This window comes from Manihot esculenta, chromosome 13, assembly GCF_001659605.2.
Source record: "Manihot esculenta cultivar AM560-2 chromosome 13, M.esculenta_v8, whole genome shotgun sequence".
Lineage (NCBI taxonomy): Eukaryota > Viridiplantae > Streptophyta > Magnoliopsida > Malpighiales > Euphorbiaceae > Manihot > Manihot esculenta.
In genome coordinates, this window is record NC_035173.2 from 15,806,445 (window position 1) to 15,821,627 (window position 15,183).

Consider the following 15,183-nt stretch of genomic DNA (forward strand, 5'->3'; position numbering starts at 1 on the left):
GGATTTCAATCAGATTGAACACAGCGGAAGAAATAGAAAATAAATTTTTTCTCCAACATGGATCACGTTTAAACAAGGAAAATAATAATAATTAAAGAGAAAATAAATACCTTTTATTTTCTTTGCAGCAAAATACGAGATCGATCATTTTGGTTGGGTTGTCGCAAACCATAAACCGTCTAAGTGTCTGGTCTCTAACGATACCCACGCAGAATAGCAATCGAAAAACCTTAGAACAGTTATAGATATTGAGAATGAGAGAGATTTTGAGTGTTAGCTCTCTACCTTTCTTACAAATTCTGGAGGCTCTCAAAAGGATTTCTTACACAAGTTGTCTCAGGCTTTCATAAGATACCTTTTTATACTAAAATCCTAAGGTTTCAGTATAATAGTATTTATGTATTTAATTATTTAAATAAATAAATTATAACTATAGTCCAGAACTTTGATAAGTAAGTTATATAAATCTTAGCTAATTTTAATTAAGACCTTAATTAATTAAATCAAAATCGTAATTCTTTCAAATTACAATTTTATCCCAATGTCAATTTATATGCAATTAAGTCCTGCTTAATTTAACTTCTCGTTTTATTTTCTCATACAATTCTTTATATGTGACCCATTAGATTCTAAATGTGTTGGCAACAAATATAATTAACTAATTAATTAATTTGAAGGTCAAGAACATTGTCTAGCAATATTTCAATACTAAAATATTTGGAATGTTAAAAGTGATTTGACTTAACCTTTTAGTGCATAGTTTCTCAATATAATTAATATCACTTCATCACAAATGTCTCGATTTAATATTTGATATATGAAATATGTCTGTAATATTAAATCATATTAGTTCTCATTTATTAGTCATTGACCTATTGAATGAAATTTCAAATATGATTTGCTAATTTTATTCCACCTTGCGTAAGGATTTCATGATCAATGCTAGCAGAGAACAAATAGGACATCCCTTAATTTAACATAGAGTGATGAATCATATCTCAATCATATAAATACCTTTATATAGTTCCTAATATATCTAATTCATCCCCATTTGTTACTCATAAACCAGATAACGTGTAAGATGAATCAAAACATAAAGTCCCAAAGATTATTTATTAATTTTAAGTTAAAGGATCACTTACATAACCATCACTTGAGTAATCCATAGATACAAATTATTTTCCATATGAATTTCTGAGACGGGTCAGTTCAATGCACTTATTCATAAAATAAGCACCTACATATTAGTTTTAGATATCTCATACATCTCAATTTATGAGATCAGTTGCTCCTCTAAAAGTGGTTTGACTTAATCTTTCAGTGCATGGTTTGTCAATGTAATTAATATCCCTTCATCACAAATGTCCCAATTTAACATTTGATGTATAAAACGTGTCTACAATGTTAAATCATATTAGTTCTCATTTATTAGCCATTGACCTATTGAATAAAATTTCAAATCTTATTTGCTAATTTCATTCCACCTTGCGCAAGGATTTCATGATTAATGCTAGCAGAGAACAAATGGGACATCCTCTAATTTAACCTAGGGTGATAAATCATATCTCAATCATATAAATACCTTTATATAGTTCCTAATATATCCAATTCATCCCCATTTATTACTCATGAACTAAGCAACGTGTAAGATGAATCAAAACATAAAAGTCTCTATATAAGATTCTTTATTAATTTTAAGTTAAATAATCACTTACACAACCATCACTTGAGTAATCTATAGACACAGGTTATTTTCCATATGGATTTCTTAGATGGGTCAGTTCAATGCACTTATTTATAAAATAAGCACCTACATAGTAGTTTTAGATATCTCATATATCTTAACTTATGAGATCAGTTGCTTCTCTAAAAGGAAAGAAGATAATATGTACTAGTCTCAACAGCTCTAATTATTGTCCAATCATGATAAGAATATTGACTAGAAACATTTGGAGACATTACTTAAATGTAATAGGAATTTCACAATTATAACCATATTATAACTTCCTTTGCATAGTAATATAGTCTCATGAATTTTATCTTTACGCGAAGTTCAATTAAAGATAAATAATTGCCTTTACTTAATTGTATTTAGATACTTAAAATACACAAATAATAATATCCAACTACAACTAACAGATTAGTTGTAGTGCATATTACTAACAATCTCCCTCTTGCACTAAAGACAATCACCCATATGACTTATCACATAAGTATAAATGTGGTAATTATGTTTCCACTGGAACAATGCCTTAGTAAGAGAATATTTAAGATTCTTATTAGTGAAACTCGCTTTATCTCCACATATTTCCTTTTAATGGTCTTTCTAATCATTTGAAATCACCTAAGTACATAATTGGATCTTTAATGAGACCTGGGTTCCTATGCTTATGTAATGGCTTCAGTGTTATCACAATTAATTGTAACTGGATCAACAATGCTAGGAACCACACCAAGTTCAGAAATGAACTTCTTGATCCAAAATTATCTCCTTTTGCTGCCTAAGACATAGAAGTGTACTTGGCTTTTGTTATAGAACCTGCAATAGTCTCTAGTTTGGAACCTTTCAAATTCACTGCTCCACCATTTAGAGTAAAATTGTAATCAAATTGAGATTTTTTATTATCAAAATCTAATTGAAAATTTACATCCGAATATCTATAAACTTTGAGTTCAAAAGTCCCTTCAAGTGACAAAGCCAGGAATCCTTTCTTGAATTCCTCCATGCTAAACTGTTTTAGTACTTTGTCAATGTAAGTGGATTTGGATAAGCCAAGAAACCTTTTAGATCTATCTCTATAGATCTTATTTTCTAGAATACAAACGGCTTTTCCCAAATCATTTTTGAAAAAATTCTTAGATAACTAAATCTTTACAGATTGTAGTAATGAAATATCATTTCCTATTAATATGTCATCTACATATAAAACAAAAAATATAACTCCACTTCCACTAACCTTCTTGTACACAAGGTTCATCCATGTTTTTAATAAAATCAAACAGTTTGATCATTTTATCAAAACATATGTTCCATCTGCATGAAACTTTGTGTTTCCATAGAAGATATTACAGTTTCTAGTTTTGGTTCCATTTGGATGTTTGTTTGTAGTTCTTGAACTTCTTCAAGTTCTATCTGACTCCCACTACTTCTTTCAAAAAATGGTTATCTAGAAAGATAGCATGTTTTGAGACAAACACTTTTTCTCAATGGGACGATAGAAGTAATATCCAATAGTTTATATTGGATATCCCACAAAATCACATTTATCTGACTTAGCTCCGAGCTTATCAGATATCAGACGCTTCAAATAGGCATCACATCTCTAATTCTTAATGTGTGATAAGATTGGTTTTTGTTAGTCTGAATCTCATTTGGATCTTATCAACATATTTGACTGGAACTCTATTAAGAAGGTATATCTCCCTTTGCAAGGCATATCCTCAAAAGGATAGAGGTAAGTCAGCAAGATTCATCATGGATCGTATCATATCTAATAACATATTGTTTCTCTTTTTCGAAACTCCATTGTATTGTGGTATTCCAGGTAGAGTTCATTGTGAGAGAATCTCATCCTCTGTTAGATAATCACGAAATTCATGACTTAAGTATTCATCAATTTGATCAGATCTAAGTGATTTAATACTTTTGTCAGCCTGTTTCTCAACTTTAAATTTGAATTCTTTGAACTTTTCAAATTATTTAGATTTGTATTTCATTGAATATACATAATCATATCCAGTATAGTCATCAGTGTAATGAAATACAGGTACTCATTTATGGTTTGGGAAGTTATTGGTTCACATACATTCATATGGCCAATGATTCTTGTGACCGTTCACCTTTTCCTTTAAAATATGTTTTGGTCATTTTACCCGTTAAACAAGTTTCACAAGTTTTATATGATTCATAATCAAATGGATTATGATATTCATTTTTATGTAACTTAGTGATTCTTATTTAATTTATGTGACCAAGTCTACAATACTAAAATAGAGATGGAAGTTGATTATCTAATTTGAGTCTCTTTTACATTGAGAATAGACTTTCAAAAGAAACATTATATAGAACATCTATATAAATCTAGTACCATAATAAGTTCCTTTATTATAAAAGAACAAATGTTATTCTCAATAATAAACTTGAATTCAATATTCAAGGCTAAAGTGAAATTAAAATAATGTTTTTTCGAAGTGTTAAAATATAATAACAATTATTCAATTCTAATACTAAGTCAGAAGATAAAGGCGGACAATAAATTCCTACAGCTAATATAGCAACTTTTACTCCACTTGCCACTCATAGGTCCACATCTCCTTTCCTCAATCATAAATATACCTGAAGCTCAGGAATCATGTTAGCTAACATCACACTTGTAGCTTGCACATCATCATCAATATGATGATCGTACTTGTCCTTAACATCATCACTAGTATTCTCATCAGGGATATCAGGTATGTCTTGATCGAGAACATACAACCTCTTTTCTTACTTGAGAACAATTCTCAAATTGCACTACTAGTCCAAGAAGTTCAATCCAGTTAATTTGTTAGCATCAAGTATGCTACATAGAGATAGATAATTTACTCATGGTGAAACTAGATTCTATTCATGTAGAGATATTTTAATTTTTAGTCTCATGTATTTTTCTAATTAGTAGATAATATTTTTAATCTTTTAATTAGTCTCCCACTATTTTATTCAAATTAATAGCCCTATCTATTAATTAGGAAAATCTAGCGGTAGATCTTCTAATAGGCTAGGATCCCATTTAATTTAAATAACATTGGGTTTGTCCAATAAATTATTATAAATTAAATTAGATAAATAACATAATTTATCAATCACATCTCTATGTGACTCCTAGATCAGTTAGGTGATAACTTTTTGTCATTATATGTTATATCTAACTCTTACCCTAAACTTACATGATCATGGGTTTACCCATCCAAATTAAGTAATTTAGTTAAGTGGAACCATTGTTCAAAAATATTTAATATTTCATAGCACCAAAAATATTTAATATTTCATAGCACTAAACATATTCGGATGATATTAACCTTGGGTCTGCCCAACAAGTTAATAAAAATCGAACTCTAATTTTATGCTATAACAATCGGTGGTAAAATATAATGTTCTTAACATGTACTTTAAATTTTACTTAGAAATTTTAATCCTAAGATTTTTATTAAGGTTTTCAATATTTTAATTAGTCTCCTACTATTTTATTCAACTTAATAGCCCTATCTATTAATTTGAAAATTCCATTGGTAAAATTACTAGTAGGTTAGGATCCCATTTAATTTAAATAACCTTGGGTTTGCCCAACAAATTATTATAAATTAAATTAGGTAGATAATATAATTTATCAATCACATCTCTATGTGACTCTTAGATTAGTTAGATGATAACTCTTTGTCTGTAATACCCGGCTAGACCCCGGTATCAGAAATCCTACGTTCCGGCGGATTTTCCGTTGGAAGTCGGGATTCGAGGATGTCGGAGCTTGCCCTAAGGGTATAAGAAAGGTTTTTAAGATGGTTTTTAAGTGTTTTTATCATGTTTGCATGTTTTGAGTTAAGAAATTGAGTTTTGAAATGAAAAGGCCAAGGGGACAAAAAAAAAAGCCAGGTTCGGCCGCCGAAGGTGAAGTTCGGCCGCCGAAAGTTGCATGGTTTCGCATGCACGTTAGGCCGCCGAAGGAAGAGTCGGTTGGCCACTACAAAAGCCCCTTTGCCCGAGACTTGAGTGTTAAACACTCTGTTTTTGGGTCAAAGGTAGGTTCAAGCTCTCCTTGGTGTGATTTCTCATGTTTTCCTCAAATCTTGCATGTTTTAACTTGATTTGAGATTTGTTTTAGAGATTTGAGCAAAAGGAAGCAAAGTTGAGCACTTGGAGAGTTTGAGTGAGTTTTCTCCTATCTCCAAGCTTGGATCATCAATCCTCTAGTTCTTCAAGAGGTAAGCATGGATCCTCACCTCCCCTTATGTTTAAAGCAAGTTTTAGAAGTTTTGGAGAGGTTTATGGCATGTTTTGGGGTATAAGCATGAGTTTGAGCATAGGTTGCTCATATGCGTTTTGTTGTTGTTTTTGGGGCTTGAACTAGTTTTTAGGGCTTGAACTAGTTTTTAGGCCTCTATATGCATGAGTTATGTTATATGTTAGTTGAGAAGTGTTGGTATGCATGTTCTGGGTGTTTGATAGGAGTTTGGAGGCTGAGAGCATGAGTTGTGCTCGGATTCTGCCTTTCTGGAGAATCCAGGTTCGGCCGCCGAAGCAAGGTTCGGCCGCCGAACCCCTTGTGGAGGCAGTTTCGGCTGCCAAACCTTGCCCCCGAAAGCTAGGCTTTTGGGTGAGAAAGGGGCTTTCGGCCGCCGAAAGAGGGAGTTCGGCCGCCGAAAGTGCATGAGTTTCGTCTCTGGAGGGAGGTTTCGGCCGCCTAACCAGCCGCCGAAAGTGCCCAGTCCAGCCTTCTTTTGCCCATTTTTCCATGCATGCCTATGATGTTTTAGAGGGGTTTTGGGGAGATAGTAGGAGTTATGTTTAAGTAAGTTTGGTCCTCATTTGAGTCCACCTGTGTAGGTACGGACCCGAGAGACCAAGGAGGCCCACAGAGGTAGAGGTACAGAGACTGCTCAGCAGTTGACAGAGGTGAGTGGAACAGAACATTATTTTAAAAGTTAAGAACTGTTTTAGCATGATTCATGCATCATTAATGCCATGTTTATGTAGGATGCTTTGCATTAGTATTCACCAAGTTGATGCATTGCATTATTACTTGTATATGTGGATTGGACCGAGGCGATCTCAATAGCCCATAAGTCTGTCATTATTGTATGTCCTGTGTGAGCTCCTTTGGGGCCGGGCATTTACCTTGGATGAGTCCTGTGAGAGCCCTTATAGGGTCGGGCACCATGAGTAGTTAGTGAAAGACCTGTGTGAGCTCCTTTGGGGGCCGGGCACTGACAGAGGGAGTTTTGGGATCATGTCCAATCCGAGATGTGAAATGTTTGTGCAGTGATGCATCATATGATAGCATGTTTTAAATGTGATTTTTTTATAGATTCCGCTCACTGGGCTTTAGCAGCTCATCCCTCTCCCTAACCCCATTTTTCAGGGCCTCAGAGAAGAGAAAGAGAAAGAAATAGCAAGGGTAAAAGGCATATGTAATAGTATAGAATAGTGGACATGATGATGATGTACAGTACAGAGTTTATGTAATGTATAGAAATGATGTAATAGTGAGTTATATAGTGAGTTATAGAATTGTGCTTGGCCCTAGTGCTTGTTATCCCTTTGCACATGATCCTTTTATGTTATATATGATTGAGATAATGTTGTGATGATAATGAGCTAAGCTTGGTGCATGGTAGTTTTTCTATCTCTGTAGTCACTGTATGGTACCATAGCAGGTATCACTCTTCGAGTGCATACAGACAGAGCATGCATAGTCCAGGCTTAGTGGGAGTTATACAGAAAGAAAAGATAGTCAAGCAAAGAAAAAAAAAAGAGTAAGTAACAGTTTTAAGCCTAAGTATGATCATGTATGGGATTTATCAGGTACACAGAGTTGACAGTAGGCTTACTACGGGTCCCGGCGGCCTTAAGCCGATCTGGATCCTAGTGCCGGTGATGGTCCGGTAAGCGGGCTGTTACATTGTCTTTATCATATCTTATATGTTATACCGAACTCTTACCCTAAACTTACATTATTATGGGTTTGTCCATCCAAATCAAGTAATTTAGTTGAGTAGAACTATTGTTCAGAAATATTTAATATTTCATAGCACTAAATATATTCGGGTGATATTAACATTGAGTTTGTCCAACAAGTTAATAAAAATCAAACTTTAATTTTTATACTATAACAATGGCCGGTAAGCCATCATGTTCTTAACATGTACTTAAATTTTTAATTAGAAATTTTAATCTTAAAATTTAAATTAAGGTCTATCATTGTGGTTGTATATCATACATATCACATATATGAACATACACCCCTAACATGTCATTCTAATTGGATAATTACGGACATTTTTTAAAAACAACATCCTTTATGCCATAAAAGGAACTTGATGATTTAAAAACATAGGTGACATCTTCTTTAATCTTCAAAAGTCAAAAGGACTACTCCAAATGCACCACGTCCAATGCGCCTTATAATTTTCAAACGTTTTCTTTTTTTGTTTTAGGTTTATAAAAAAATTTCTATCTACATATTCTAATTACATAATAATTACATGATTTGAATAAGAAACCTTGAGTTACATTCAAGGCGAGTGAGAGGAGAAGAGAATTTTACAATTCAGAATAATAAGAAAAGGCATGACACGTATGCCATATTTAAAAATTACTAAAAATAAATCAATCATTCATCCAAACACATTGGATTTTTCAAAACTTATCCTTAACCATGCAAATAAATCATATTAAATGGATATAAATTAACCATCAATTTATTTTATATTTATTATTATTATTTTTACTAAAATTAAAAATTAAACAATTTAATATTTTAATTTTGGTATAAAAAAAATAATTCAAGAATGAAATAATTTTATTCAAACCTCTAATCATATTAAAAAATTAATTTTAACAGTAAATTATAAAATTAAATTAAATTTTATTAATTTCTAAAAATTAATTTAATAAATAAAATAATTTTATTCATATTTTTAATCAAATTAGAAAAATATTAAAATTAATTTGAATTACTCTTAAAATATTTAAGTGGCTAAAAAACTATTTTAAATTAAATAGCCATTTAATTTAAAGACTGAAAATAAATTACTGTTAAAATAGCCATTTATATATAAATTATATAAATCTAAATATAAATAAAGGAATTACTATATTTATATTTTAAATTTTTTTGAAATACACAAAATTCTGTTAAGTGTTAATTATTGTTAGAAAATTGAAATGATAATTAACATTATAAACAATAAGGGATATTTGTTTAAATGGTAAATGATAATAATCGTTATAAATAATAATTTTTTTAAATAATAATTTTTATAAATGATAAAACATATTAAAAATTATAAATAATTATTTTTATAAAATGAGATTTTATAAATTAAATTTATAAATTTTAAATAAAAATTAAATTTAAGTTAATCAATAAAACTAGTTTAAATATAGTAAAATCCATCTTCTACTTTCTCTCCTTATTTTTGTCTACTCGATTATTTTTTCTCAAATGATAGCTTAACAGATTGATGAAGATAAATTTTAAAATTTTAAAAAGTGTGGGAAAGATTTGAAAGATAATAAAGGATTTGTCAGATTTCATTTATTTTTTATCATTATTTTAAAATATTTTTGTATTCATAAATAAGTATTTTTTTTAATATTTAAAATTTTAATAACATTGTAATTTTTGATGTTCTAAAAGTAAATAATATTTAAAGAATATCTATAAAATTAAAAGAGAGATAAATTTATAATATTATTAGAAAAATTACTTTTTAATTTTTAAAATATAATATAATTAATAGATTTATCTCTATTTTTAAAATTCAATATTTTTATTTTTAAAATTTAATTTCATCAAAATTTAAAATAATTCCGTAAAAAATTTATATTAAGTAAATTATTTACATCTAGTAAAAAATAATATAATCATAAAAATACTATTATCAATAATAAAATAAAAAAAAATTATTATTTAATTTTTATAATACAAAAAACTTACGGATTAATTTCTCGATTTTAAAAAATACATTAAAACATATTTAACATTTTAAAAAGTGTATTTCACTCATTAATTTTATCATTAAGAATTTTACTATTTAATTTTTATAATTTTAAAAATTTTATTAATTGGTCCCTTAAATTATTAAAAATTTTATTAATTAGTCTCTTCATATTAAGAGTATTTAAATTTTTTTTAATAATATTTAATGACTAAAATTAATGAGTTACCTAGTAGACTTTTTAAAATATTAAAGGCATTTTAATACATTTTTTAAACAGAGTAGTGATGGACGGCCAGCATCACAAAAATAATTTTTATTGAGTTTTAATTTTTAATTTTTAATCATTTAAATTTTATATATTTTGATTTTGATTATATTTATTGAGTTTGAATACTAAATTTATTGAAATTTTTGTCGAGATTGAATTTGAGATTTTCTTTATTAAATTGTAACGAATTAAATTTTAGAGATTAAAATATTAGGTTTAAAAAAATAGAGGGATAAATTTATTAATTATATTATATTTAAGGGATAAAAATATATATTTTTTTATTTTTATTATATTTATTGAATTTGAATCTTAAATTTATTGAAATTTTTATTTATTTGTAAAGATTGAGTTTGAGATTTTCACTTTGTTGTTTTGATTTGTAAATACAGTTTTATTGATTCGATTTCTTAAAATTGAAACCTATAAATTTAGGTGAATTAAATTTTAAGAATAAAATTGTTAGATAGACGAATCTATTAATTATATTATATTTTAAAGGAGAAAAAATAATTTTTTTATCATAATAATAATTTTTTAAATTTATAAAAATTTTAATATTTTAATATTTTAAATATGTTTTCAATTAAATTTACATTTTAAAAAATATGATGATTATATTATTTAAATTAATTCAATTTTAAAATGAGTTTATTATTTAAATTAATTTCTAATCAATAAAAGTTTGAACTTTGAAATATGTAAAAACTAAAAAATCAAATTTTGGCATAAAATTATTAAATAACACATCTAAGGTATTCACAGTTTAAAATTCAATCTCTTTATTTTTTATGAATTATGATTCCTAAAATTTATTATTATTGGTAATGATAAACTAAAATTATTAATATTAAATATTGATTTTGTTAAATTTAAATTTATTAATTCAACTTATAAAAATAATTAATAATATCATACAACTTATTAAAAATAGTAAAAAAATATTAATTAATTTTAGTAATAATAATAATAATTAAAATATTGAAATGAATTATTAATAAATTAATAAATTGAAAACAAAGCATGATTAGTGAGAGGGAAGGATCATGATGATTCAATATATGAATATATTGGGAGATATTACATTTGTTTCTTTATTATTACCTGTTTGGCTGCTATCTTAAGTAAAATTCCAAAAACATGTGAACCATCTTATGAGGTCCCGTGAGGCCAGCAAGTTAATTCATCAAATCAGAGCACCCTTGACACTTGTGAGAGAGCAGCCTCTGCATCTAAGAATAACATATGAAATAAACCTGTATACCAAGATGAAGCACACCATTATCACCACATTTCTCCATCTACTTTCCTCTCCATACCCTTCTTCTCTCAGGATATCTTCTCCTCTAACCATGCATGTCCCAAATATGTACTCCAAGCATTTCCCTGATCTTGAGAACTCATTTATTAAGAACCCTTCAAATGGATACTTGAAAAGTGATATGTAATGCATGAACATCCAGTAGTTTGGAATCCCATGTTTAGATATGAAGTACCCAGAGAACAAAAAGAAGGATCCCATCACCCCTGATATTACTGAATTTCCAACTATGAAGTTAGGGACTAGAGCGCTGATGCATACCACAACTGAATTTGCAGTGTAAAGGATTAACCAGATTAAGAGCAGGAAGTGGATGAATGCTGTGAAATTTGGATTAAGACCCACTAACCAGTATAATGGGATTGAGAATAATATCGCCTGAATCAGTAGAAATGGCAAGTATACTAACCCATTAGCCACTGCATAGGATGAGACTCTGTAACTCCCGCAAGACGTCTCCTTCATTAGAATTTCCCTTTCTTGCAAGAAGATTGGCAGGGCTTCTGTTGTGCAAGAGAGCAAGAATGTCAATATAAAAGCAAATAGGCCCACCCTTTCTTCTGCTCCTTTCAAATCGGCTTTAACATTTGAAAAGATGGAACCCAAAACAAACCCAGAAATCAACATTTGAATTGTTCTGCATGCAAAGAGCTCCTTGGTTCGAAAAATGTTCTTGGAAAACCTGTGAGTGAGGATTACAGTCTCCTGAAACCTTGAATTTGCGAAACTGTGAGCAAAATCGATACCAACTTTGACAGTTTCCTCGTCTACAACTTTGGATTGCTGAAAGAGCTGTTGAAGAGTGAGCTTGCCACTTCTACTCTCACCGTCCTCTGCTTTCTTGATCTGTTGTTGGGTTGTCGATACTGGACTACTTTCTGGCAGCTGCTGTTGTTGAATGGCTTCAATGGATTCAATGGCGAATTCAACAACATTAACATGAAGAGGAAGTTGCATACCTATTGTCCTCAAATGAATTCCAAGCTGATCCACCGTCCCATGATGCAAAACCGACCCATTAGCCATCAGAAGTATTGAATTAAACAGCTTCACAATGCGAAATCCAGGCTGGTGAATGCTTAATATTATGGTTCTACCTCTAGTTTCAGCCATGACCTTAAGCATGTCAATAATCTGTAAAGCAGATGTACTATCAAGACCAGAAGTTGGCTCATCAAGAATCAGAACTTCAGGGTCATGTATGACATCAACTCCTATCGAAACTCGACGCCTTTCTCCGCCGGAAATGCCTCGAACCCTTTCATCACCCACACGAGTCATGGCTACATGCTCCAGGCCTAATTCTTGAATCAAGGACTTGACCCTAGATCTCAGTTGAGCTTGAGGAAGCCCCAGACGCAGCTTGACACTAAACATGAGGGTTTCTTCCACTGTGAGGAGAGGAAAGAGAGTGTCCCTCTGAGTAACATAGCCTGATATCTTCCTGAACTGAGCTCTGTCAACAGGATTTTGGTTGACAAAAATGGAACCATTTTGGGGGCTAAGTTTTCCAGCGAGGACTTCAAGGAAGGACGATTTTCCAGCTCCACTTGGACCAACAATGGCGAGGATTTCCCATGGCTTGGCTTTGCAATATACGCCTTTGAGAACTTGCTTTTCTTCAAGATTTGGTTTGATTTGTTGATCTGTTTTGAAGATTTTAAAAGGGTAATATCTTTTCTGGATGGAAATCTTGTAGGTGATCCCTCTAGCTTCAATCTCACAACCTTCCTTCCTCATTGAAGAAGCCTTATTTGTTTTCAATGGTTTTTGGGTACCTAGGCTAATTTGGTGGTTCTCTCTCAAGACCAACCAGTCCATTAGCGATTTAGCTTTACTCTCTTACCAATAAAGAAAACAACGTTGTCCTCCTGTCATCTGTTAAATAAACAAGAAATTAAATTCAAAATTGTAAAATAATGAGTGGCTCTAATGGATTTAGCAGTAGGAAATTTAAATTTACTTTTCCATCCTCCAACACGCTGCAGGTTCACGTGATATGGTTCTCCTTCGGCTCTTCTTCTTTTGTTTTTTTTTTTTTTTTTTTTGGAATTGTAAATAATAAATTAATAAATGTATTAATTATTGTCTCGTTTAGCCATTTGATTAGCAACTCCACATACGGAAACCCATCAGTCATCTATCTTTTATCCGAAATAAGTACATTTGCTAAGGTTAAATAAGGGAAATAAGTTTAATTAAGTTCATTTACTTTATTTTAAGGCCAAATAAGTTTAGAATTCGTTTGATCGGAATAAGTTTATAAGGAAAGAGCAAATTTTCAGAAAATATAAAATATTAATTTATTTAATTGTCATGAGTACATAATTTTTCAGAAAATAAATATGATTTAACTCTTTTTGCAAAGTGAAAAGAAATTTACTTTCTCTATTTTTTATTTTATCATTTTTATATTTTCTATAATTTAATATATGAATGAAAATTTATAAATATTTATGTTACTCAAATTGAAAGGAAAGACTAATATAAAAATACAATTAAAAAGTAATTGTATAAGAATAATTATTAAATCTATATATTTTTAATTAAAGGTCAAATAAGTAGATCGCATAGACTAATGTCATATTAAATAATAATAACTTATTTGGTCTTTAATTAAAAATACAGAGATTTAATTAAAAAAAAAAGAATTGAATTTATTTGGCATTTGAGTTAAAATACAAGATTTATCTATTAAATAAGTTTAATTTTATTTTTTATTAATTAAATTTCTATATTTTTATTAAGAGTCAATTTAATATAATATTATTTTTTTAATAATAAAATATTATTTTTATAATTTAAAATATCAAAAATTTAATATTTTAATTAATATAAAAATTAAAAAATACATAGATATGGTAAATAATTTTTAAAATTATAAAAAGAATACTTATTATAAAGAAATAATATTTTATTAATAAAAATAATATTATATTAAATTTAACTTATTTAGTTCTTGATAGAAATATAAGCAATTAATTGATAAAAAAAAATTAAATTGAATTTATTTAATTTTTAATAAAAATAAAAAGACTTAATCTTTGTTTATTTTACGGATAATATTTTTCATATTTTTTGATATTTAAAATATTAAAAAATTTAGTTAATAAAATATATTTTTTAATAAAAAAATAAATAATTTAAAATAAATGACTTTTTTTTTTAAAAATATTATTCACACATTAATATTTTTATTAAAATCTCTATATATAAGTTTATTAATAAATTTTATTTTTAAATTAAAATTTTAAAAAAATTATCTCATTAAAAAATATTTTTTATAAAAAATATTTTTTAAATATAAATTATTTTCTGTAAAAAAAATTGAGCCTTCATGGAAAATATTTTTCAAAAAATATTTTTCTTATTTTTTAATATTTAAAACATTCAAAAAATTTAATCAATAGTATTTTTCTGATCAAATAAAAAAATAAATCATTTTAAAAAAATAATTTTTTATTTTGATAAAATAAAATTATTTTTTAAATTTTTATTAAAATTTCTATATAAAATAGAGTCATTTTTATTAAATTTTTAAATATTCTAAATTTTAAAAAATATGAAAAGATATCTTTTTAAAAATACTTTTTATAAAATAAACAGAATTTTAATTCATGATTGAACTGTCATCAAAATGTTAAATAAATCATCAATTCATTAAAATATCAAATAAATCATCAATTTTAAAAATTTAAAAGTATAAGATTCACTCTTTTAAATCTATTTAACTTTGTTTGAACTTAATTAGTTTGTTAATAAGAATTTAAATATAAATTTAAATTAAAAAATAAAATTTTATATTTTTAACTCTTATTATATACCATATAGTTCAGGTATAATTTTATTACTTTGCCTATCCTTTTGGAATTAATAATTCTTGACAGAGTTTAAT

The 15,183-nt window shown here is 28.3% G+C and overlaps 1 protein-coding gene across 1 annotated transcript; it reads right to left on the reverse strand.

Moving 5' to 3' along the window:
* Positions 1-10,998: 10,998 nt before the first annotated feature.
* Positions 10,999-13,170, reverse strand: LOC110629073 (ABC transporter G family member 5). The gene has a single exon (XM_021775935.2). The coding sequence runs from the start codon at positions 13,107-13,109 to the stop codon at positions 11,154-11,156; it is 1,956 nt and encodes a 651-aa protein (XP_021631627.1). The 5' UTR covers positions 13,110-13,170; the 3' UTR covers positions 10,999-11,153.
* Between the last annotated feature and the right edge of the window lie 2,013 nt (positions 13,171-15,183).

Bases quoted from the DNA above. Each gene is read 5' to 3' on its own strand.
- LOC110629073 (XM_021775935.2), bottom strand. From the start codon at position 13,109: ATGGACTGGTTGGTCTTGAGAGAGAACCACCAAATTAGCCTAGGTACC.